Source organism: Dendrobates tinctorius, unplaced genomic scaffold (assembly GCF_039654945.1).
Source record: "Dendrobates tinctorius isolate UK_male_01 unplaced genomic scaffold, ASM3965494v1 ptg000084l, whole genome shotgun sequence".
NCBI classification, from domain to species: domain Eukaryota; kingdom Metazoa; phylum Chordata; class Amphibia; order Anura; family Dendrobatidae; genus Dendrobates; species Dendrobates tinctorius.
This window is the reverse complement of record NW_027361752.1, coordinates 50,467,501-50,494,074: the sequence shown is the minus strand read 5'-3', so window position 1 is coordinate 50,494,074 and position 26,574 is coordinate 50,467,501. Positions and strand designations below refer to the sequence as shown.

At 47.6% G+C, this 26,574-nt stretch overlaps 1 protein-coding gene across 4 annotated transcripts in view; it reads left to right on the top strand.

Annotated features, from left to right (window-relative positions):
• Positions 1 to 26,574, top strand: part of BRWD1 (bromodomain and WD repeat domain containing 1) — a 184,399-nt gene that overhangs the window by 80,110 nt on the left and 77,715 nt on the right. For all 4 annotated transcript variants that reach the window (XM_073584687.1, XM_073584686.1, XM_073584685.1 and 1 more), the window contains 6 exons: positions 9,915 to 10,015; positions 11,850 to 11,890; positions 12,713 to 12,814; positions 15,751 to 15,901; positions 18,472 to 18,606; positions 18,996 to 19,124. In XM_073584687.1, the coding sequence (XP_073440788.1) occupies positions 9,915 to 10,015; positions 11,850 to 11,890; positions 12,713 to 12,814; positions 15,751 to 15,901; positions 18,472 to 18,606; positions 18,996 to 19,124 (659 nt within the window). The remainder of the gene's footprint in view (positions 1 to 9,914; positions 10,016 to 11,849; positions 11,891 to 12,712; positions 12,815 to 15,750; positions 15,902 to 18,471; positions 18,607 to 18,995; positions 19,125 to 26,574) is intronic.

Below are 26,574 nucleotides of genomic sequence, written 5' to 3'. Positions count from 1 at the left end.
CCTCAACAGGAAAGTCCCACAGTTTGTCTCCAGGTCCCGAGACCCTCTGGCAGTGGGCGCCGCCGCTCTGACCATTCCTTGGTCGCAGTTCGAACTCCCCTACCGGTTCCCTCCCTTGCCTCTTCTTCCCAAGCTGTTGAAGATCAAAGCAGAAGGAATTCCAGTCATCCTCATCGCCCCGAATTGGCCCAGAAGGTCTTGGTTCGCGAACATTGTCAATCTTCTCACGGACGTCCCCTGGAAGCTTCCAGACAGGGCAGATCTGCTTTCTCAAGGCCCAATTTGCCACCCCAATTCTCGGTCGCTCAATTTAACGGCGTGGCTGTTGAGGCTGAGGTTTTGAAACGGGCAGGATTCTCCGATCGAGTAATTCATACCATGATCCAAGCCAGAAAGCCTTCATCTTCCAAGATTTATTACCGTACTTGGAAGGCCTATTTCACTTGGTGTGAGGCCAATGACATCGCGCCCATGTATTTTTCACTCCCTTCTGTCCTGGCGTTTCTTCAGGCAGGGCTGGATGCGGGGCATGCTCGCAGTTCCTTGAAGGGTCAAGTTTCGGCACTGTCCATTTTATTTCTGAAGACGTTGGCCTCCCGCCCTCAGGTCAAAACCTTTCTTCAGGGCGTGGCCCACACGGCTCCTCCGTACCGAGCGCCCGTGGATCCATGGGATCTTAATCTGGTTCTTGAGGTTTGCAAGGTTCTCCTTTTGAACCTCTCAGGGATGTTTCCCTTTCTCTCCTTTCTTGGAAGGTGGCTTTTCTGGTGGCCATCATTTCCATCCGGCGCGTGTCGGAATTGGCGGCTCTTTCTTGCCGCTCTCCCTTTTTGGTACTTCACCAGGACAAGGTAGTTCTGCGGCCTCCACCCTCTTTCCTTCCGAAGGTGGTGTCCTCGTTTCACCTCAATGAGGACATTGTTCTGCCTTCCTTCTGTCAGAGTTCAACTCATCCTCGGGAGCGGTCCTTGAACAAGCTGGACCTGGTCAGGGCGATGAGAGTCTATATCTTGGACGACTTCCTTGCAAAAGACAGTCTCTCCATCATTCCAGATGGGGAGCGGAAAGGTCACCCAGCTTCAAAGACCACTATTGCTCGCTGGATCAGATCGGCAATTTTGGAGGCCTACAGAGTTAAGCATCGAATGGCTCCTCCGGGGATCAGAGCGCACTCTACCCGGGCAGTGGGTGCCTCCTGGGCGGTACGCCACAGAGCTTCCGCACTGCCGCCTTGCAAAGCTGCAACCTGGTCATATGTTCGCACGTTTGAAGTTCTACAAAGTCCACACCTACGCTTCGGCGGACGCCAGCCTAGGTAGAAGGATTCTGCAGGCTGCGGTGGTGAGTCCACTGGCCTGATGGCAGTTTGTTTCCCACCCCAGGGACTGCTTTGGGACGTCCCATGGTCTGTGTCCCCCAATAAGGTTAACGAGAAAACAGGATTTTTGGGTTGCTTACCGTAAAATCTGTTTCTCAGAGCCTTCATTGGGGGACACAGCACCCTCCCATGTTCTATAGCTCCTGTTCTTACTTTGGTTGGTTACAGTTGAGTTGTTCTGTTTTCGATGTATTCTGTCACTTCTCCTACTGCTTTCTCACTAACTGAGGAATTCCCTGCCGGTCGGTGGGGTGTACACTGCGGAGGAGGAGCTAACCTTTTTTGTGCATAGTGTCAGCCTCCTAGTGGCAGCAGCATACACCCATGGTCTCTGTGTCCCCCAATGAAGGCTCCGAGAAACAGATTTTACGGTAAGCAACCCAAAAATCCTGTTTTGACCCACCGAGTCATGTGAGGTCTTATTTTTTGCGGGACGAGTTGACGTTTTTTTTGGCACAATTTTCGGGCACGTGACATTTTTTGATCGCTTTTTATTCCGATTTTTGGGACGCAGAATGAACAAAAACCAGCATTTCATGAATTTCTTTTAGGGGATGCGTTTACACCGTTCCACGTGCGGTAAAATTGATAAAGCGGTTTTATTCTTCGGGTCAGTATGATTACAGCGATACTTCATTTGTCTTTTATGTTTTGGCGCTTTTATGCAATAAACACAATTTTATATAAATTAATTTTGCATCGCTTTATTCTGCGAGCTATAACTTTCTTTATTTTTTCACTGACGCTGTGGCGGCTCGTTTTTTGCAGGACAAGATGACTTTTTCGGCAGTGCCATGGTTATTTATATCCGTCTTTTTGATCGCGCGTTATTGCACTTTTTGTTCGGCGGTATGATAAAGCATTTTTTGCTTTTGTTTTTTATTTTTTAAGGGGTTCGCTAAAGGGGTTAACTAATGGGACAATTTTATAGGGAGGGTCGTTACGGACGCGGCGTACTTTTAGTTTGTTTTTTTTATTTCCAAAAATGAATTTATTAGGTAATATTTTTTTTTTTTTTATAAATTACACTTTTCTTTAAACTTTATTACGATGTCCCAGGGGGGACATAACTGTCATGTGACAAATCGCTGATCTGTCATATCACAGGCAGTGCTGCCGGCTTCCTCATGCCTGCGCTTTGCAGGCATGAGGAAGCCACCTCCCTGTAGGCCCCCGAAGGTCCCCGCCGCCATTTTGGATCCGGGGACCTGCAGGGAAGGAGGCCCCCGCCGCAGCGCGCTGCACATTGCGCTGCTGCGGGGTTCTCGGGGAAGCACGTAGGGAGCCCCCTCCCTGCCGATGCTTCGCTAAACCCCTGGTACACTGCGATCGTGTTTGTTCGCTGTGTGCCAGGGGTTAACGTGTCGGGGGTGGTCCGCGAGCGCCGCTGATCGCTATGATGTACTATCCCGTCCATGGGCATAGGGGCCCGGGTCCCATGGACGGGATAGTACGTCAGATGGCAGAAAGGGGTTAAAGATGTGACCTTCAACTCCCTTGGCAACAGCAGGGCACCGAACTTTGAACAACTCGTGGATAACATGCTCACAACATATCATTTGATGAAATGCAATATGTCACTAAAAATGCATTTTCTACATTCTCTCTTGGACTTTTTTCCAGCCAATCTTGGTGCCGTTAGTGATGAACACTGTGAAAGATTTCACCAAGACATTACGCTGATGGTGAAAAGTTGCCAGGGAAAGTGGAGTACGTCAATGCTGGCTGACTATTGCTGGAATCTTATTTGAGAAGCATCGACACGAATTATAACCGAAATTGCTGTTTTTAACAGCAAACATGTGCTCGCAATAGGCGTGAGCGTTATCGCGATCCGCCTGCGCCTATTAAGTAGTTAAACACCGCTGTCAAACTCTGACAGCAGGGCATTTAAATGCATTTCTGACCGCTGGTCCGGAAACTTTTAGCAGCGACGACCCCCATCACGTCATCGGGGGTCATCGCTGCGTTGCCGTCACAGAGGTCTCTTCGAAACCTTTACGGTTGTTGACGGCAGATTGCTATGAGCGCCACCCTGTGGTTGGCGCTCACAGCAAGCCTGTAATTCTGCTGCATAGAGGTGATCTGAGTATCACCTCTATATGTAGCAGAGGCGATTGTGCTATGGCAGGTTCTAGCCTCCTATGCTGACTATTGAAGCATGCCAAAAGTAAGTGTTTAAAAATATTAAAAAAAAAAAAAAAAAAAATTCAAATCGCCCCAATCAAAACAATAAAAAAATCAAACCTACACATATTTGGTATCGCCGCGTTCAGAATCGCCCGAACAGTAAAAAAAAAAAAAAAAAATTAACCTGATCGCTAAACGGCGTAGGGATAAAAAAATCTAAATGCCAGAATTGCGTTTTTTTGGTTGCCGCGACATTGCATTAAAATGCAATAGCGTGCAATCAAAAGAACGTATCTGCACTAAAGTGGTGTCATTAAAAACGTCAGCTCAGCATGCAAAAAATAAGCCGTCACCCGACCCGAGATCATGAAAAATAGAGACGCTACCGGTCTTGGAAAATTGCGCAAATTTTTTTTTTTTTTTTTTTTTTTTTAAAGCAAAGTTTGGAATTTTTTTTTCACCATTTGGATAAAAGAGAACCTAGACATGTTTGGTGTCTATGAACGCGTAATGACCTGGAGAATCATAATGGCAGGTCAGTTTTAGCATTTAGTGAACCTAGCAAATAAAGCTAAACAAAACAAGTGAGATTGCACTTTTTTTGCAATTTCACCGCACTTGGAATTTTTTTCCCATTTTCGAGGACATGACATGGTAAAATCAATGATGTCATTCAAAAGTACAACTCGTCCTGCAAAAATTAATCCCTCACATAGCCGTATTGATGAAAAAATAAAGTTATGGCTCTGGAAAGAAGGGGAGTGAAAATCGAAAAAAGGCGCCGGTCATGAAGGGGTTAAAAACCTTACGTGATAGACTTTTGGAGCACATATTCGTGTTCAGCATATCAAAATCGGTAACATACAATAAAAAATGTTCCCTTCACCCATGACAGCACACCTGAGAGAGGGATCCGCCCCGCCAGGACAGGAACCTACTGAGACATAAGGGGCGGCACCTCTTCCCCCGCTTCAGTTGGGTTCCTGTCCTGGAAGGAATCGCACTGTGGCGGTGCCGGTCATGGGTGAAGAAAGAAGAAGAAAAAGAAAGGGACCCAGGCCCGTCCCGGCGCTGGAAGAACAGGTAACTTACCTGTAGCGCCGGCCGTTGGGTCCTGGAAGCGCAGTCCCCGGTGTTCCTCTGGGCTCCGGGTTCGTGCCCTCCCCTCGCGCACGCCGCATCTCTATCCCCGTGGCTATGGATTGTGGGTGCGCCGGCTGACGTCAGCACAGGGTGACGGTGTCATGGCGCCGGGTGCAACGCCGGCCGGCTTTTCTGAAGCGGGCGGTCACAGGGGGGAGGGGAGAAGACACCACCGATAGAGGCTGCATATAATCAAGGACCAGCGGCGTGGGAGACGGTGGAAAATGGAGTTGGAGCAGGAGAGATCCCTGTCTCTGCCTCCCTCACATCCCTCAGGCAAACATGGAAGCCGCTCAAGTAGCAGCCGCTCCAGCCGCAGATCAGGAGAATCCTCAAGGTCCAGAGAGCACAGGTCACGTGCTCCGACGCAGCCTCCGAGTCCGTTACCCTTGATTACGGGTGGTGAGTGATCTTCGTGAATGCTAGCATTTATGTTAATAGGGATTCTGATGTATGCTTTACCCTGTAGGAAAGGCCCAAAAAAGCAGGAAGCAAGAAGAACATTAGGGACTGTGCTATATGTAAAACTCCCCTAGCAAGAGACTGGCAGAAAGATTTCTGTGCCTCTTGCATTCAGCGGACCATGGCGGAGGAAGCGCCTAGTTTCGCAGCCAATTTGATATCCGCCCTCAGGTCAGAAATGGAGGGCTCAATTAAGACCCTATTGAAAAAAGGGAAGAAAAGTAGGAAGAATCCCCCTAGTTCTCCCTCAGATTCCTCATCAGCCTCGTCTCAGGCGGAACAGGCATCCTCCTCAGACTCCTCAGACAGTGACACAGGGGGTAAGCCATGTTTCCCTGTAGAAGACACAGATTCTCTCCTAAAGGCCATTAGAACCACAATGGGCCTACAGGAAGAAAGGGTGGCTAAAACCCTAGAGGATGTCATGTTTGGGGGGGCTTCAAGAGAGGAAAAAACGGACCTTTCCAGTGAACGAGAAGATCCAGGCGCTTATTGAGAGTGGAGGAAACCCGAAAAATCTGGGGCCCTTCCTTCCACCTCTAAGAGACGATACCCCTTTGAGCACAAGGATGCGGAGATATGGGACAAAGTCCCAAAAATAGATGCAGCAGTATCCAGGTCTTCCAAAAAGTCGGCCCTGCCCTTGGAAGACTCAGGGGTTCTTAGAGACCCGCTGGAGAAAAAGGCGGACTCATATTTGAGGCACGCGTGGGAAGCGACAGCAGGAGGACTAAAGCCGGCGATAGCAGGCACCTGCACGGCACGCTCCCTCGTGATCTGACTGCAGCAGTTAGAAGAGAAGCTGGCATCAAAGGTCCCAAGAGAGAAAATTTTAGCAGATATGTATCTCTTGCACGGGGCAGCAGCTTTTTTGGCAGATACCTCGGCGGACTCTGAGGTTGACAGCTAGGGCAGCGGGACTATCAAATGCTGCCAGACGCGCGTTATGGCTTAAGGGCTGCCCGGGTGACCTACAGTCTAAAGCTAAATTGTGCTCTCTCCCCTGCGATGATCTGTTCTTATTCAGCAAGAACTTGGACGATATCCTGGAGAAAGCAAGCGATAGGAAAAAAGGTTTCCCCAGGTTCCCGACGGAACAGAGGAGACAGCCCTTTCGGAGGGGAAGATTCAGAAGGGGGCGTCCTCCCGCTGACAGGAGAAGATGGGAGGATAAAAGGAAAAAAGTCGTGATTTATGTTTGGTGGAAGCACCTCCACCTCAAAGAAATCGCCACATTGACGCCAGTATACCAGTGGGGGGAGATTGGCACTCTTTTTCTAGGCCTGGGAAAAGATCTCCTCCAATACCTGGATCCTGGGCATCTTAAGAGAAGGCCTGAGAATCCCCTTTATTCGCCAGCCAAAAACCCATGGTTGTCATTACACCCATCAGGAAGGTGACCGAAGAACAGTTGGCCTTAGAAGCGGAGATCCAGAGCCTGATAGACAAGCGGGTACGTTACGAGGTCCCACACACACAGGAAGGAAGGGAGGTCTATTCACCCCTTTTTCTGATTAAAAAAAAAAAAAAAAAAAAAAAAAAGGATCAATCATTCAGGATGATTATGAATCTCAGGCGGCTCAATCGATGGATAAGAAACCAGACCTTCAAGATGGAGTCAGTGGCTACGGCCGTGAAGCTACTACATCAAGATTGTTTTATGGCCGTAGTTGACTTAAAGGATGCATATTACCACATCCCTATCCATCCAGATTACCAAAAATATTTGAGGGTAGCGCTTTATATCCAAGGTGTACTGAGGCATTTCCAGTTCCGAGCTCTTCCATTTGGCATATCCATAGCCCCGAGAGTTTTCACCAAGGTCATAGCGGAGGTGACCGCCTTTCTCCGGATTCACGATACGGTCATACCATACTTGGACGATTTCCTTATAGTGGGCAGCTCAGAGGACCACTGCACGGCACAGTTGAGCCGGGTGACCGACACCTTGCAAGAATTAGGGTGGATAATCAATTTAAAAAAAATTGAAATTACAACCCCTAAAAAACAGACCTTCCTGGGATTTATACTGGATTCAGGATGGCAGGCGTCTGCTCCCAGAGTCCAAAATAGAGAAGGTACAGAATCTGGCCTTGGCGGCCCGAAACCAACCAGGTATGACAGTGAGAAGGGCAATGTCCCTACTAGGTACCCTAACGTCCTGTATTCCGGCGGTCAGGTGGGCTCAATTTCACACCCGACAACTCCAGGGGGAGATATTATCAGCACAAAGATCGCTAAGAGGGCGTTTAGAAGGAAAGCTGGAGCTTTCCGTAAAAACCAGACACTCTCTCAACTGTTGGCTGGATGGTACAAATCTGACCTCAGGAATACCGTGGGACAGACAGACGACAGATGTGATTTTAACAGATGCAAGCTCCTCGGGGTGGGGGGCACACCTAAGGGGCATCATAGGCCAGGGCTCCTTGACACCTCAAGAAATGGAGGCATCTTCCAACCTAAGAGAACTGTGGGCAGTGAACAAGGCCCTAAGTCACTTCATTCCGCTACTCCAGGGTCGCAATGTACGCATCATGTCAGACAACAGGGTAACAGTGGCATACATCAGCCACCAAGGAGGGACAAGATCACACTCCCTAATGAAAGCGGCGAGCGACATTCTGAGCAGAGCAGAAGAACACCTACACTCCTTGACAGCCTTACACATAAAAGGGGCAGAAAACAGAGGCAGATTTTCTGAGTCGCAATACTCTGAGGCAAGGGGAATGGGCGCTAAATTGGTCCATTTTTCAAAAAATAACGCAGCTTTGGGGGAAACCAGTAATAGACCTCTTTGCCAACAAGCACAACAGGCAAACAGAGGTTTTGCTCTCTAATCCCGAGGGAAAAGCCATGGGCAGTGGACTCATTGTACATCCAGTGGAACTTCAGGCTAGCTTATGCATTCCCCCCCAGTGGCACTGATCCCAACAGTTGTCAGGAAGATCAGAAGCGATCAAGCCAGGGTTATTCTAATAGCCCCGTTTTGGCCGAAAAGGCCCTGATTTTCTCTACTACAAAGAATGTCCCTCTCCGATCCATGGGTTCTGCCAGAAATCCCGGACCTACTAGCTCAAGGCCCAATATTCCACGCTCAGGTCAAAGGATTCCATCTGACGGCGTGGAATTTGAAAGGTTGCTTTTAATGGATAGAGGGTTCTCCCCCAGGTTGGTGGCCACCCTGCTAAAGAGTAGGAAACCAGTGACTACTAACATCTATGGCAGAACATGGAATAAGTTCCTAGGTAAGCCGTTAGAAAAAGAACCCCCGATTTAGTGCCATCCTGGAGTTCTTACAATCGGGGTTGCAGATGGGGTTAGCGGTGAACACGCTTAAAGTTCAGGTGTCTGCACTAGGGGCGCTCTACAACTGCAAATTGGCATCAAATAGATGGGTAGCCAGATTCATTAAATCCTGCCATAGAGCTAGGCATATCCCAATACCCAGAATAGCCCCCTGGGATTTAAACCTAGTGCTAGAAGCCCTTACAAAGGAACTGTATGAGCAGTTACACCAGCTACCCCTAAAGTTTCTGACTCTAAAGACTATCATTTTAGTGGCCCTTACGTCAGCCCGCAGAATAAGCGACTTACAGGCTCTCTCGGTAAATCCACCTTATACACAAGTTTTTCAGGATAGGGTGGTGTTAAGAACAGACCCCGCTTATCTGCCTAAGGTAGCATCAGATTTCCATTGGGGTCAGGAGATTGTCCTCCCATCCTTCTGCGAGAATCCAAAAAATTTGGGGGAGGAAAAATTCCATAGTTTGGATGTTAAGAGAGCTCTATTAGAATACATATCTGTCACTAGCCAGTGGAGGAGGTCCCAGTCCCTATTCATAGCTTTTCAGGGTGCCAGGAAAGGCTATGGGGTTTCGAAAGGGACTATTGCTAGATGGATTAGGGAGGCCATTAGTGTAGCCTACTCAGCTAGTGGTATCCTGATTCCTGACTGCATCAAGGCTCATTCCACCAGAGCCGTGGCGACCTCCTGGGCTGAAAAGGCAGAGGTATCAATTGAACAGATTTGTAAGGCCGCTACCTGGGCCTCACCTTCCACCTTCTTTAAGCACTATAGATTAAATCTATCCTCCTCTGCTGACCTAACCTTTGGTAGAAGGGTGCTGCAAGCGGTGGTCCCTCCCTAAGGTGTTTCAAAGTCTCCAAAAATCTCTCAGGTGTGCTGTCCATGGGTGAAGGGAAAACCACCATGGTTACATACCGGTAGCCGGTTTTTCTGGAACCCATGACAGCACCCGTATATTCCCCCCCCCCCCCCTTTTTCACCGTATGGGTGTGCACAGTTAGTATGGTGCTTTTTAGTGATGTGGTGTTGGATTAAACATGTAACTAACCGGGAAGTCCTCTAAATGCTCTGTAACCCAACTGAAGCGGGGGAGAGGTGCCGCCCCTTTTGTCTCAGTAGATTCCTGTCCTGGCGGGGCGGATCCCTCTCTCAGGTGTGCTGTCATGGGTTCCGGAAAAACTGGCTACCGGTAAGTAACCATGGTGGTTTCTCGGGGGACAAGAATTTCCCTGAAATTTGTTGCATAGTGAAATTGGCGAACGTTCTCAATCAGCCGCTACTAATCCTATAGGACCTGCATCTACGTTAAGAGCATGTCTTGCCCTGGCTCTCATCCCGACCAGTATGCCGGCCGCTGTATCAGGCTGTTGGTGAATGATTGGAGTGATTGGCATGCGGATTCTCTTCTCTCACCATTCACTTACAGGTGTCATGACATCTTTCTTGTGTGAACACAGTCCAATTCTACTACCCTCACGCTTTTGTATGTTGCAGGTGGAATGTTTTTGGCAGTCGGTGGCAGCGACCACACTATCAGACTCTATTATTTTGGAAACGAAAACCCTGCAAAAGTGTCTGAACTTGAAGACCATAACGTGAGTACCTCAACTTTCTTTGCAATGCGATAAAGGGAACCTATTTGGTCCTCCAAGTCTTCTAGACTGAAGCCATGAACTATTAGTCCTTATATTCAAATCCTTCAGTACTTGTTTTATACAACTGCGATGATTTGTTTAATCAGCTTGCATATTTCTGTTCAGACTAGTCCTGTAAGGGGAGTACTCACTAAGATGATTAGTCCGAGTTCAGTTAACTTGGTCACATCCCCCTGACCTTGACTGACAGTCCCCCTAGTAGTGGCATCTTCGCCATTTGCACCCTACCGGATCCTATGTTCCCTTTTCACAGCTCTTATAGCTCACCATAAGGCTATGTGCACACGTACCGGAACTCTCGCGGAAATTACCGCAAGAATTCCGGAATTCAATTCCGCGGGAAAATCTCATTTTAAATTCCCGCGATTTTCCCACGGAAAAACTAGCATTTTGCAAGCGTAATTAGCTTGCAGAATGCTAGCGTTTTCCAAGCGATCTGGAGCATCGCTTGGAGAACTGATTGACAGGTTGGTCACACTCATCAAACATAATTTTTGACAAGTGTGACCAACTTTTTACTGCTGAGGCCGCCTATGCAGCATCAGTAGTAAAAGATAAAATGTAAAAAAAAAAAAATGGTGTTATTCTTACCTTCCGACGTCCCGCGCAGCCGTTCCCAGTAATCCTTTGCGAAAATGCCCGCGATGACGTCCGTTCTCGCGGGATCGCGATGTCTCGCGAGATCGCGAGAGCGGACGCCATCGCGGGCATTTTCGCAAAGGATTACTGGGAACGAGAGCGTGGAGAGAGGCGGGAAGGCTGTGCGGGACGCCGGAAGGTAAGAATAGCAATATTTTTTATTTTAAATTCTATTTTTTACAGGGATATGGTACCCAAAGCCCGGAGGACAGTCTCCTCTCCTCCGGACTGTGGGTACCATCCGCAACTGTTCTGCTTACTTTCCGCATGGTGTGCACAGCCACATGCGGGAAATAAGCGGAACAATGCATTCCTATGGGTGCGGGATCGCCGCGATTCCGCAAAATTAATGAGCATGCTGCGGTTTTTACCACGAAGCGATTCTGCCGCGGTAAAAACCACAGCATTAGCACTGCATTGCGGAATCCCATAGGAATGCATGTAATGCTTATTTTTCGCGGCAAAATCGCGCGGTTAAAACCGCCGCGGAAGCGCAAAAAAAATGCAACGTGTGAACTCAGCCTAACATAGTAGCCGGGAGGAGCAGAATCCGAAGATGCCATCAGTGTGTGGACTGTCAGTCAAAGGGCAAGACCCGGACTAGTCAGTAGACTCATGGGACTAGTCCTGGCTGACATGCATCAAGCTGATGTATAGACGTTCATTTTGCAATATTTTGGGCTGCATATAGCAAAACATTACCGGAATACTTGTATCAAAGTCTAAAAGTTCATTGGTCTAAAACATTGTAGGAACAGACAGGGTTCCCTTTAATCTGGTGCTATTAAACTAATGGTACAAATGCTCAATAATTGGCGCCATTCCCTGCAGATGCTCCCTCATTTGTCTTCTATATTATCACGTTACAATCAAAACTGAGAGAAATACAGAAATAATTTTTGGACTTTAGACTCCTGTACCTATTACAGTGGTGTTTCCTTAAGCACATTATACAGTGTTAATGTGTCCTGTGCCTCCGAAAAACCCTGTGCTATAAGATTTATTTAGATAATTGTGTACCCCCAGTGAAGGTAGAGCGCCTGGCCTGTGAGTCCCCTAAACTGCCTGACGCCTAGTTCTATCTGTCAGGAAATTGCTTTTTCTTGTTTATAACAGAATTGTGTTTGCATTGCAGGATATAATCGACAGCATTTTGTTTTCGTACAACACTGAAAGGTAAGGGATTTTTATATATATATATATATATATATATATATATATATATATATATATATATATATATATATATATATATATATATATATATATATATTTATTTATTTTTTTCTTTGGGAATTCCGGTGTTCCCTTAAACATTGTTACCGTATCACAATAAGTATGTCATCCAAGTGCAGGGGATGTATGGAGCGATGTTAGAGCTTGATCCCGCACACTACCTGGCAGGTGCATGCTGTATTGCACAGCTGGCATCTGCCTCTAACAGAATCAACCACCCCTTTTAAGTGAGGGTTTCATAAAATGGAGAAACAAAGTTCTTTTTTTTTTTTTTTTCCAATGGTGTGGCTTTTTTTATTAATGACTGAAGACTAGAAGAAAAAAAGTAATCTTGCCGCCCTGAAGAATCCTATTACCAGGTCATTCTTCTCTTTCGCTTCATTTGGGGACACAAGAAACCATGGGTGTCTGATGCTGCCACTAGGTGGTTGACACTATGCAAAAAAAAGGGTTAGCTCCTTCCCAGCAGTATACACCCACCAACTGCTCAAGCCATAAAATAAGAATAAAACAAAATTTGAATTGCATTTTTTTTTTTAAAGCGAGTGGTTTCATTCATAACTACAAGTGGTCCCGCAAAAAAAGTGCTCATATGGCAATATCGATGGGAAACCAAATGTTAAAGGAAATAGTGCAAAGACGCCAATTCATTTGCTCCTTCCCCCTCTTATTCTTATGTGACTGTCAGAGATGGCCAAGTAGTTGGGGGGCGCTCCAGCGACAAATGAGGAATTTACTCACAACAGAAGTAATTTTTTTCAGGTTTGTAAGTGGAAGCAAAGATGGAACAGCTCGAATATGGCGTCTAGAGGAGCAGGAGTGGAAAAGCATCGTACTCGACATGGATATGACTCTAGATGACAGGTGTAGTACCCCGACTTATCTACTAGTTTTTTATTAACCATGAGAAGCAAAGACTGTTTCCTCCATATAAATAAAGACCCTGTGGTGTCCTTGCCTTTAATTGTAATAACTTAAAGGAGTGGGTTTTTTTTCTCCAGACATCCTCTTAGTAAAAATAACAAAATCGACCTTACCCGTCGCCTCTCCTCCACTGTCCCCAGGCATCGCTGACAAGGCTGCATCCATCATGTCACCACTACAGCTCAAGACTGCTGCAACCAGTCACTAGGCTCAGTGGTCTCGTGCTGTCTACACCTTTTTTTTTTTTTTGGTTGGCTTCATACTCCACTGTATTGCTGCGGCTGCTTGATCTTGTGTTTTTTTTTTTTTTTTTTTTTTTTGTTCTTAATGGCACGTGACGTGCTTTTCTGCATTTTCCTTCACTCTTTGCCAGACTGAGCAGGCCTCGGGCATTGGCCGTCATGACGTTACGGTATGCTAGGCCCGAGACCTACTCAGTCAGATGCAAAGTGAAGGAAGCTGCAGAAGAGAATGTCGCCTGCCATGCAGAACAGAAAAGACAAAAGCGAGCAGAGGGCTAGGAAGGAGCTGCAGGAGAGAATTTTGTGCATAGAAAAGTATACTGTATTTTTTTTTTTTTTTTTTTTTTTTTTTGTTTTTTAGGATGGACTCTTACATTCTGTGTGAAATTTATTTTCAGTAAATACTTGCTTAACTATGTTTAAGAGCCTGGATCCAGCCTGATAAAGCGCCACAAAAAAAAAAATTATTCACAGCAATGTGAAAACTCCACTGCTGTGCAAATGTTCAATTTTTATTTGTAACCGCTTCAAATGTTGTTTGTAACATGTTCATTCTCGAGGTGAATGCCGCGTGCTCTTCATAGTTGAAAGAACAGGGAAAACGACACAAAAAGCAGCAAAATCACCAGCAATGCTGCATCAGGAAAAAGGCTGCCATTTTTTCCTGAAGCATCTTCGCCTAGGAGAACCTTGTCAGCTGCACTGTCTGAATAAAGACATTGTGTGCACATGCACATACCCAAAGATTTCAGAACTGCAACTTTTCAAAAAGTCACACACACTACTAGAGGGGCGACGTGAAAAATGAGAAATCGGTGTTCCTTCAAAAGATGCCAAATCTTTTTCAAGCTTTGTGTAACTGATTAACGGCAACGCAGCCACAAGAAAAACTGACTGCAAACTTCTGTCTACAGTATATCACAAAAGTGAGTACACCCCTCACATTTTTGTAACTATTTTATTGTCTCTTTTCATGGGACGACACTGAATATCTGACACTTTGATGCAGTAAAATAGTCAGTGTGCAGCTTGTGTAACGGTGTACATTTGGTGCCCACTAAGTAATTCACAGCCATTAATGTCTAAACCGCTGACCTCAAAAGTGAGTACACCCCTAGGTGAAAGTGACCAAATTGTGCCAAATTAGCCATTTTCCCTCCCTTTTGTCATGTGACTCATATTAGTGTTACAAGGTCTCGGGTGTGAATGGGGAGCAGGTGTTTAATATTTAGTTTTCTCTCACACTTTCTCATCCGGTCACTGGAAGTTCATCATGGCAAAGAACTGAGGATCTGAAAAAAGAATTTTGTTTTTCTACATAAAGATGGCCGAGGCTATAAGACAATTGCCAACACCCTGACACTGAGCTGCAGCCCGGTGGCCAAGACCAGAAAGCGGTGTAACATGACAAGTACCACTCAGAACCGGCCTCGCCGTGGTTGACCGTAGAAGTTGAGTGCATGGGCTCAGCATCATATCCAGAAGTTATCTTCTCACAATAAATGTTTGAGTGCTGCCAACATTGCTACAGAGGTAGTGGTGGGGGATCCGCCTGTCAGTGCTCAGACCATGCGCAGAGGTTACAAGGGTGGGCGGTTAGCCTGTTGGTGCTCAGACAATACACCACACACTGCATCAAATTGTTCTGCATGGCTGTCATCCCAGAAGGAAGCCTCTTTTAAAGTTTGCTGAAGACAGGCAGACGAAGGACATGGATTACTGGAACCATGTCCTGTAGTCTGAAGATAAACTTTTGGTTCAGATGTTGGTAAGCGTGTGTGGTGGCAATCAGGTGAGGAATACAAAGACAAGTGTGTCTTGCCTACAGTCAAGCATGGTGGTGTGTCATGGTTTGGGGCTGCATTAGTACTATGGTGAGCTACAGTTTACTGCGGAAGCCATGAATGCAACATGTACTGTGACATACTGAAGCAGAGCATGATCCTCTCCCGTTAGAAACTGGGCCACAGAGTGGTATTCCAACATAACGACACCAAACACGCCTCCAATACTACCACTGCCTTGTAAAGAAACTCAGAGTGAAAGTGCTGGACTGGACAAGCATGTCTCCAGACCTAAATCAATTGCCCATCTGTGGAGCATCCTCAAGCTGAAGGTGGAGGAGTGCAAGGTCTCTAACATCCACCAGCTCCATGATGTCCTCATGGAGGCGTGGAAGAGGATTCCAAGGGCCACCGGTGAAGCTCTAGTGACCTCCATGCCCAAGAGTTAAGTCTGTGCATGATGATATTGGTGGCCACACAAAATATTCACGCTTTGGGCAGAATTTTGCCATTTTCACTTAGGGGTTTAATCACTTTTGCTGCCAGCAGTTTAGACATTAATGGCTGTGAGCTACTTACACCGTTAGCTATTTACACCATTCTACAAGCTGCACATTGACTACTGTATGTTGTATCAAAGTGTCAGTTCTTCAGTGTTGTCCCGTGAAAAGATGTAATAAAATATTTACTAAAATGTGAGGGGTGTACTCTTGTGTTGGTAATGTACTTTTACTGGCAAAAACATGCAAGCAGCCTGCCCCCTGTTGCCATCCTCTCCCATGTCAACCTTCTAAGCGCAGGTCAGGTGAACACTTACTTGGATGTTTAGTTCTTTTTCTTTCTCCCTCAGACCATCTCTTAATGATAACATGTCGTATTCAAAGCCCAAGGTCCTCATGATTGCATGGGACATAATGGATGACTATGTTGTGACTGCGAGCAGCGCCCACCTGCTGAAGGTGTGGGATTCACACACTGGGAGGCTGCTGCATGTTCTGATGGTGAGTACAGGATCACAGTGGTAACCTGAATCTGTGCCCCCCACCCCAAATCTGCCTAGGTATTAAACAGTAAATGGGTTTTACAGTACAAAACTACAATTCTACAATATTAAGGGGGACACAGCACCATCGGGTGTCCTAAAGCCGTTCCTGCCTGTGGATAAATATAACATTGCTGAGCAGCCCGCCTATGGTGATGGGCAACAACTTGCAAAGCAGCGGACATTAGCACAAGACAAAGTGGCATTCTTGTAAAGTTGGTAAAGCTGTGAACACAGGCCCAGTTGGTGGCCTACTGACAAGTGCAAAGGGGGCCCGATTCCTGATGGCATGGGAAGCACCAGCCACCTTGGTGGAATCAGCAATGACTTGAAAGGGAGGTTTTGCTTTACACCTGTAGGCTTCCATAATGGCAAAAAATAATCTACTTTAAAATGGGTGACTTGGACACAGCTACACCCCTTCATGGGCTGTCTTGGGGGGTCACAAGGAGTGAATATGGAAGTCACTAAATGGTGGACGTGAATTGACCTAACAAGATCCAAGTGGTGGTAGGCTGAGAATGGTTTGGACCATAGAGTCCTTGGTATTTTATTACGTCATCCTCCACAGCTATGCTGGTAGACACAGCTTTTATGACTTCATCTTCTGCATCCATTCTGGTAAACGCAGCTGAGATAAAGTGGGGTGGCATAGCTGACATTGGAACGAAGAGAAAGAGGCCCAGGGGCGTCTGAAGCGGATGGACTAGATTGGAATACCAGGTCAGTCCAGACCTATGAGGATAGCCAGATGCTCTCCACCTTGAAGCCTTTGTAGACGAGGTAGAGCAGGGAGAACTCTAACCAACGAGTGACCAGATCATCCATCGTAAAAGCCAGAGGATTCTGCATTCTTATTATGAAAGTTTAGTGATTAGGGTTCAGAAGGGATGCAAGGAGGAGAATCACATAAGGAGATGACATTTGCCCGAGGACCTCCGTAAGGATAGACATGGATCACACTTCTCGGTCCAGAATTTTTCAGCTAAGCTAATGTGCAGCGCTGTTGACTATTCCTAGGATGTGAACTGTGGCTAGCCCTGGCATATGAGATACCGTCATGTAGAGTGTTCTGGTTGCCTCCCACTTGGCTGAAGGGCTGATGCCCCCATGGTGATTCAGGACATCCACCACAGTATAGTTAGACTTTCTCGTAATAGCCTTTGAAAAGGGGGAGACCATTGGGAGAGAGTCAGGAGGCTAGCTCTGAGTTGTGGATGGTTTGTGTGTTTATTTTTTTTTGTCCAGTGGATCACTAAAACATGCCACTTCAGAGAGAGACAAGATAGTAGCCTTCTAAACGGACGACAACAATGATGTATGGGCAATATGGAATTAAATCTTTTGGAAAGGGGACACCAGGATTCGGTTCTGTGGCTAAAGGCAGCTTCCATTCTGCTTGGCCTGTGCGCCGCCTCCTGTTCATTCTGGATCCTCATGAGAGAATGTTACTATGGAAAGAGACCCTGCACCCACAGCAAGAGCAACCGTGAGGGTCTGAAGGGGACATGGTAGTTCCTTTGGAGAAGCTTGCTGGCTTAGTTTAACACCCCCCCCCCTCAGAGACTTGACCATGCCCTGGGACAGCCTAGCTGAGTTATCAAAGTCTTGGGTATTGGACCAGATTGGGAGGGTTAGATTTTACGTATGGAGGACTCGTGGGATGAGATTTTCAGTGATGGCACGCAGCATATAGTGGACCTGCCTCACTGCTTGGAAGAAGTTTATTGCCGCGAGAGTGTAAAATAAGTGACTACTGTGACCGAGAGTTGCCGAGGAGGTTCTTCATGGGCCGAGGACATACTGCGTGGAAAAGTGACTAGAGACAAATACCTGGCACAGAGAACTAAAAACAGGTTCCAAAGGGCAAAAACATGACCTCAGGGGAATACTGGAGGAAAAAGCCTGCATTCCTAAGAACTGAAACCGTGATTCAGAGCTCTGTCCCTCAATAGTGAGCAGCCGGGAAGCGGGCAGGTTGTGTTCTCTGTGACGGTGAGATGCTGTTATGTACACAGTGACTTCACCAGCAGAATAGTGAGTGCAGCTCTGGAGTATAATACAGGATGTAACACAGGATCAGTAATGTATGTACACAGTGACTTCACCAGCAGAATAGTGAGTGCAGCTCTGGGGTATAATACAGGATGTAACTCAGGATCAGTAATGTAATGTATGTACACAGTGACTGCACCAGCAGAATAGTGAGTGCAGCTCTGGGGTGTAATACAGGATGTAACTCAGGATCAGTAATGTAATGTATGTACACAGTGACTGCACCAGCAGAATAGTGAGTGCAGCTCTGGAGTATAATACAGGATGTAACTCACAGTATTGTATGTACACAGTGACTGAATTTTTTGCATATTTCATCTTTGTATGTACCGTAATAGAAATCATGTTTACAGGTGAACATATTGTTTCTTAGCGAATTTCTACTTTTGTGTCTTCCTGATTTTATGCACATTACTATGACTTCCTTGAATTGCCTATGAATTGTCATTCTATATTGTTTTGTCTTGGTACCAGGGTCATGAAGATGACATCTATGTGTTGGAACCTCACCCCTATGACTCCAGAATGATGTTATCTGCAGGACACGATGGAAATATATCTATATGGGATATCAAAAATGGCACCAAAGTCATGCACTGCTTTAATCTGGTAAGCTGCCCTTCTAGATTTAAACAAAGCTACTCTTTTCTGGCCCATCTAAATGCGGAGAGGGGGTGGTAAAACAGACTAGACAACGCAGCATGTGTGTGTGTGTATATAGGGTAGTTTTTAGAAGCGGTCAACAATTTTACATAGGTAAAGAGCGCACGGTCCGCACCCTTCTCAACATCTAGAGACAAAAACATTGTGACTGCCATCAGCCACCACCAGAGGAAGCTTTTAGGGACCTAATGCATACAGAATGGGATTTCCTAATGTATCTATAGGATATCCGATTTTTGTTGACTTTTTTCTGTCCTTTCCTGTCTGTTTCTTATTGAGCAGCACTGCACATTGTGGTGTTAATCATTGTAATCTTTCTTTCAATTCCTGCCAAGATTGAAGGACAAGGCCATGGTGCCATACTGGACTGCAAGCTGTCAGCTGATGGGCAGCGCATGGCGGGGACAGATTCTCATGGATATCTGCTGATTTTTGGATTTGGCAGCAGCAAATCATATGAGAAGGTGAGCTGTGTGTGTGTGTGTGTGTATATATATATATGTGTGTGTGTGTGTGTGTGTGTGTGTGTGTGTGTGTGTGTGTGTGTGTGTGTGTGTATATATATATATATATATATATACAGTGCCTACAAGTAATATTCAACCCCCTGCAGATTTAGCAGGTTTGATAAGATGCAAATAAGTTAGAGTCTGCAAACTTCAAACAAAAGCAGGATTTATTAACAGATGCATAAATCTTACAAACCAACAAGTTATGTTGCTCAGTTAAATTTTAATACATTTTCAACATAAAAGTGTGGGTCAATTATTATTCAACCCCTAGGTTTAATATTTTGTGGAATAACCCTTGTTTGCAATTACAGCTAATAATCGTCTTTTATAAGACCTGATCAGGCCGGCACAGGTCTCTGGAGTTATCTTGGCCCACTCCTCCATGCAGATCTTCTCCAAGTTATCTAGGTTCTTTGGGTGTCTCATGTGGACTTTAATCTTGAGCTCCTTCCACAAGTTTTCAATTGGGTTAAGGTCAGGAGACTGACTAGGCCACTGCAACACCTTGATTTTTTCCCTCTGGAACCAGGCCTTGGTTTTGTTGGCTGTGTGCTTTGGGTCGTTGTCTTGTTGGAAGATGAAATGACGACCCATCTTAAGATCCATGATGGAGGTGCGGAGGTTCTTGGCCAAAATCTCCAGGTAGGCCGCGCTATCCATCTTCCCATGGATGCAGACAAGATGGCCAGGCCCCTTGGCTGAGAAACAGCCCCACAGCATGATGCTGCTACAACCATGCTTGACTGTAGGGATGGTATTCTTGGGGTCGTATGCAGTGCCATCCAGTCTCCAAACGTCACATGTGTGGTTGGCACCAAAGATCTCGATCTTGGTCTCATCAGACAGAGAACCTTGAACCAGGCTGTCTCAGAGTCCTCCAAGTGATCATGAGCAAACTGTAGACGAGCCTTGACATGACGCTTTGAAAGTAAAGGTACCTTACGGGCTCGTCTGGAACGGAGACCATTGCGGTGGAGTACGTTACTTATGGTATTGACTGAAACCAATGTCCCCACTGCCTTGAGATCTTCCCGGAGCTCCTTCCTTGTTGTCCTTGGGTTAGCCTTGACTCTTCGGACAAGCCTGGCATCGGCACAGGTGGAAACTTTCAAAGGCTGTCCAGGCCGTGGAAGGCTAACAGTAGTTCCATAAGCCTTCCACTTCCGGATGATGCTCCCAACAGTGGAGACAGGTAGGCCCAACTCCTTGGAAAGGTTTTTGTACCCCTTGCCAGCCTTGTGACCCTCCACGATCTTGTCTCTGATGGCCTTGGAATGCTCCTTTGTCTTTCCCATGTTGACCATGTATGAGTGCTGTTCACAAGTTTGGGGAGGGTCTTAATTAGTCAGAAAAGGCTGGAAAAAGAGATAATTAATCCAAACATGTGAAGCTCATTGTTCTTTGTGCCTGAAATACTTCTTAATACTTTAGGGGAACCAAACAGAATTCTTGTGGTTTGAGGGGTTGAATAATAAATGATCCTCTGAATAAACTTTTCACAATTTAAAAAAAAAATAATAAAAGAAATAACATTCTTTTTTGCTGCAGTGCATTTCACACTTCCAGGCTGATCTACAGTCTAAATGTCACAATGCCAAGTTAATTCCAAATGTGTAAACCTGCTAAATCTGCAGGGGGTTGAATACTACTTGTAGACACTGTGTGTATATATATATATATATATATATATATATATATATATATATATATATATATATGTGTGTATATATATATATATATATATATATATATATATATATATATATATATATATATATATATATATATGTATATTTCTCGTTCGCCTTATTGGGGGACACAGAGACCATGGGTGTATGCTTTGCTGCCACTAGGAGGCTGACACTATGCACAAAAAAAGTTAGCTCCTCCTCCGCAGTATACACCCCACCGACCGGCACCAATTTCCTCAGTTTAGCTTAGTGTCAGTAGGAGGTGGACACGGGTCTTTCATTAGACCCATATCTACCTCGTCGTGCGTCGTTCCTTTACAGGTTCTACGGAGGGATACAGAGTGAAAAGTCACATCTGTACTCCCACATGGAGTCTGCGAGTACGGCGTGTACTGCCACCCCGTATCCTTGCAGTTCTCCGCGGCAGGACCAGCCAGACGGACGCCGAAACCAAGACGTGCCAGCGACTCCAGGGGTCCTTGTCGCCAGTCTCCCTCCCACTCGCCTACCAGAGCCTGTCGGTTGGATGAGACGCAGGACTTCTTCAGACCCAGGTAACGGATCGGGGATGGGTGAGTATAGATTTTTATTACCTGGCTGCTCATTCCCGGCGGACAGGGGGCCTCTTCAATGGCACAGGGATGCGGGCGCTGCGGGCGCTCGCAGTCTCCTTACATCTATAGGCACACCATGCTCTTTTTTGCTGGCCCCGCATTCCCCCCCCTCCCCTCCCTGTTTCTGGGGACAGGGAGCACAGGGCCTTTTTCCTTTCCTCCCCTTGAGAGTGGCTTGCGGCTGCGGCGTCCCCTTCCGACCTCCGCGCCGACCCCCTGCTGACAGGCGGCCGCCGCAACTAATTTAGGCCCCGGCTTCACTTCGGGCCTACCGCTGCGTCGCGGCCACGCCCCCCGCCCCTTTCTTCTAAGCGGGCTTCTCTCCCGCTCTTCCCAGGCCCTCCCACCGCCTGTCCTTCACCTGCCCAGTCTGCTATTGGCTAGAGGGCGGTGAATTTTAACCCTGCAATGTGCTCCGCCCTCCCTCCTCTCCTGGACGCGCGCTCTTTCTCAGGCAGGCGCCATTTTACCAGCCTGTTAGCCGGACACCAGCTCGTCACCGGATCATCTTCTGCCAGCTGGTTTTTTCCTTCAGGAGGTCTATCGGCCGGATTTCGCTCTGACCTGCATCCACTGACAGGTCGCAGAGCATCGCTTCTGGGGACACCGGACCGTGAGTAGATCTGCACTGCAGACTGACCCTTCTCCGCCCTCTGTCCCCCAACCTTCCGGCATTACCTCAGCTTTTCACTATGTCTACCTCTAAGTCTGATCGTACCCGCTCTACTGCCCCCCCCTGCACTTTAGTCAAGTTCTTTGCATGTTCTTCGTGCAATCGCAAACTTCCAACAGGCCAGTCCACTCCCCTCTGCCTGGATTGTAGCAACCCAATTCAGCCTGACGCCGTCCAGGAGCCATCTACGGCTCCAGGTGAGTGAACCCCCCATGCCTGGCTGGGCCTCCTCGCTATCTCAATCAGTGGCAGACCTGACCAAGGTGTCTCAGTCCCTGGTGGCCGTTCTTGATAAGTTGCCCCTGGACTCTTCAGCAGGGCCAAGTAGGTCCCAAATTGTTCCATCTGAGTCAGCCAGCGTTAGTCGCAAAAGACCCAGGCAAGATGCCCAGCCGGATTCCTCTCCTCGTCCCATCTCACCGCATAGCCCTTCTCAGCAGCCTCCCTCTCGGGCCTCCTCTCCCGAGTCAGGTGAAGCGCTTTCGGACAGGTCATCTGAGGGGATTTTAGAGCTGGATTCAGACCAGGATGCAAACATGAAGGTCACAGTGCAGAACCTCATTGCAGCGATCCATCATACTTTCGATATTGCTGACTCCCCTGCGAAATCCTCACATCAGGAGGTTTCGTTCAGACGGGCAGAAACTCCCTCCAGGGTTTTTCCTTTCCATTCCGAGTTTGGGAAGATTTTTACCAAGGAAAGAGGATCCGACCAGACGCTTTCAAAGAGGAAAATGTCTAGGCGTACTCTACCCATTTGCTAAAGAGCTCACGGACAACTGGTCGGCCTCTCCCTTGGTGGATCCGCCTGTGTCTAGGCTTTCCAATAACACGGTTCTCCCGCTTTCAGGCGTGGCGTCCCTAAAGGATTCTAATGACAGGATTATAGAATCCCTGGCGAAGTCTGCCTTTGAAGCGGCTTCAGCGGCTGTGTGCCCAATCTTTGCTTCATCCTGGGCGGCAAAGGCCATAGCCACGTGGGCAGACTACCTTCGTCAAGGCATCTTAGATAAGGCGCAACCGGAGCGTTTGGCCGATCTCGCCAATCAGATCTCCCATGCTGGGGACTATCTTCTTTCCGCTTCCTTGGATGCCGCATCCTGTGCAGTTCAGGCGTCAAGCAACGTAGTTGCAATTCGACGTACAGTTTGGCTAAAGGCCTGGCAAGCGGACTTGTCTTCTAAAAAGTCCCTCACTAACCTGCCTTTTCAGGGGGTGTGCCTCTTTGGGTCCCAATTGGACCAGATTATTAAGGACGCCACCGGAGGCACGAGTTCACTTCTCCCTCAGTCCAATCCTCGCAGACCTCCACTAAGGCGTCAGTTTCGACCCTTTCGGACTTTCCGCCGTTTCAATACGGCGGACAACTCCTCCAGCCAACAGAGACCGCAGGCTCGCCAGCAGGGCTGTGGAGTCGGTAAGCCAAACCTGCGACTCCGACTCCTCAATTTCCCTTACACCGACTCCGACTCCGACTCCCACACATATTGCTTATATTTAAGTGAAAAATTTATTGTAGTACAATGTGAACCTCAGACATTTAATCATTTTTATGATCCAATAAGATATTTAGATAGAACAGAATATATATTGGTGTGCTACCCGGTTTTCATTCTTTTTGGTACAGATACGATTTGGATAGACAGATATGGATAAATGGATGGATAGAGCAGATTTCTAATCTGCTTTTGCTATTGAAAACATTATCTATGAGCTCAAAAACCTTTCAGGTGATGCAGTTTTTTTAAAAAGATGATCAGCTTTTGCAGCTGAAAAACGTATCCTCAAAAAACACAGGAAAAACGCTGTGTGTGAATGTAGCCTTAGATCAGGAATATAACAGCCATTTATAGGACATTTCATAACTTTCCCAAACTCCTATGAAAAAATATTCAGCACATCCTGCATTGAATTACTGTACCCAATTTATTATATATTTTGGGAGTCGGTCCATTTTATACCGACTCCAACTCCGACTCCACCAAAATGAGCTCCGACTCCGACTCCACGACTCCGACTCCGACTCCACAGCCCTGCTCGCCAGGAGAGAAAGCAAATTTCCTTCAGACCCACTCCTTCCTGGCGATCCCACTCTTCCCAGGGCAGACCGTCCAGATCTGGATCTGGACGGTCTACTTCAGCATGACTATCGTCGGACACGCGAGGCGCCTTTCCAATTGGGAGGCCGACTTCCTTCCTTCAGGGACGTTTGGCTGGCCTCCGTAGAGGACGCTTGGGTCAGGGAGGTCGTATCCTCAGGATACAAGATACAGTTCGTCTCTCTCCCACGGGATCGTTTCTTCGAATCCCGGCCTCCAAAGGATCCAGCCTTGGTCCCGGGGTTCTCTACGACTATCGCCTCTCTCCTCAGACAGCACCACTACCAGCTCGTCGCACGGCCCTTCGGTCTTGCCACCGCTCCCAGACTCTTCACGAAGATCGTGGCTGCGTTGATGGCTTTGTTGAGAGTCAGAGATCTCGTTCTTTTCCCGTACCTAAACGATATTCTGATCAGGGCTCCCTCATTTCAACAGGCTCACCAAAGTTTGTCAATCGTCCTGGACACTCTTTCGGATTTCGGGTGGATCGTCAACAGGAAAAAGTCCTGTCTGGTTCCTACCCAACGCCTGGTCTTTCTAGGCCTTCTGTTCGACACTCGTCGGTCAAGGGTCTTTCTCCCACAAGAGAAGATTCTCTCTCTCTGCAGCAGGAAGTACGATCGCTGCAGATCTCACGATTCCCGTCCCTCCGTACAGCCAGGAGGGTCCTGGGAAAGATGGTGGCGGCGATAGAGGCAGTTCCCTTTGCCCAATTTCACGCCAGACCTCTCCAGCAGGCCATTCTGTCGAAGTGGAACAGGTCGCCTCGGTCCCTGGATCGCCCTGTTCCTCCTTCTTACCGGATCAAGCGGTCCCTCAACTGGTGGTTGTCGTCACCTCTCATTCTATCGGGTCGATTCTTCCTTCCCATTCGCTGGCATATAGTAACCACAGATGCCAGTCTCCTCGGTTGGGGTGCAGTGTTCCGCAACCACACTGTTCAGGGTCGATGGTCGGATCGGGAATCAGTACCGATCAACATTCTGGAGATTCGAGCTATCCATCTTGCTCTCGTTCACTGGGAAAGGCTCCTCAAGGGACTGCCGGTACGGATTCAGACAGACATTGCCACAGTGGTGGCATGTCTACCGCCAAGGGGGAACACTGAGTGTCTCAGCCCTGGCGGAGGGGTCCAAGATTCTTTGTTGGGCGGAGATTTCCGTTCCGACAATTTCCGCGGTGCACATTCCCGGAGTAGACAACTGGGCCGACGATTTTCTCAGCCGCAAGGGACTCGCGGCGGGAGAGTGGTCCCTCCATTCGGAGGTGTTTCATCTGCTCTGCCTTCGGTGGGGAACCCCGGATGTAGACCTCATGGCGTCTTACCTCAACAGGAAAGTCCCACAATTCGTGTCCAGGTCTCGGGACCCTCTGGCAGTGGGCGCCGACGCCCTGGCCGTTCCTTGGTCCCAGTTCGACCTTCCCTACCTGTTCCCTCCTCTGCCTCTTCTTCCCAACCTGTTGAAAAAGATCAAGGCAGAAGGAATTCCAGTCATTCTCATCGCCCCGAATTGGCCCAGAAGGTCTTGGTTCGCGGACATTGTCAACCTTCTCGCGGACGCCCCCTGGAAGCTTCCAGACAGAACAGATCTGCTGTCTCAGGGACCGATTTGCCACCCCAATTCTCGGCCGCTCCATTTAACGGCGTGGCTGTTGAGACCGAGGTTCTGAAACGGGCAGGATTTTCCGACCAGGTAGTTCAGACCATGATCCGAGCCAGAAAGCCATCATCTTCCAAGATCTACTACCGTACTTGGAAGGCCTATTTCACTTGGTGTGAGACCAATGACATCGCGCCCATGTCCTTTTCGCTCCCTTCAGTCCTAGCGTTTCTTCAGGCAGGATTGGATGCGGGCCTTGCCCTCAGTTCCCTGAAGGGTCAAGTTTCGGCGCTGTCCATTCTATTTCAGAAAACATCGGCTTCCCGTCCTCAGGTTAAGACCTTTCTTCAGGGCGTGGCTCACACGGTTCCGCCGTACCGGGCGCCTGTGGATCCATGGGATCTTAATCTGGTTCTTGAGGTTCTGCAAGGTCCTCCATTTGAACCCCTCAGGGATATTTCCCTTTCTCTCCTTTCTTGGAAGGTAGCCTTTCTGGTGGCCATCACCTCCGTCCGGCGCGTGTCGGAATTGGCAGCTCTTTCGCGCCGCTCCTCTTTTCTGGTGCTCTACCAGGATAAGGTAGTTCTGCGGCCTCCGCCCTCTTTCCTGCCGAAGGTGGTGTCCTCGTTTCACCTCAACGAGGATATCGTGCTACCATCCTTTTGTCCGTATCCAACTCATCCCCGAGAGCGGTCCTTGAACAAGCTGAACCTGGTTAGGACGA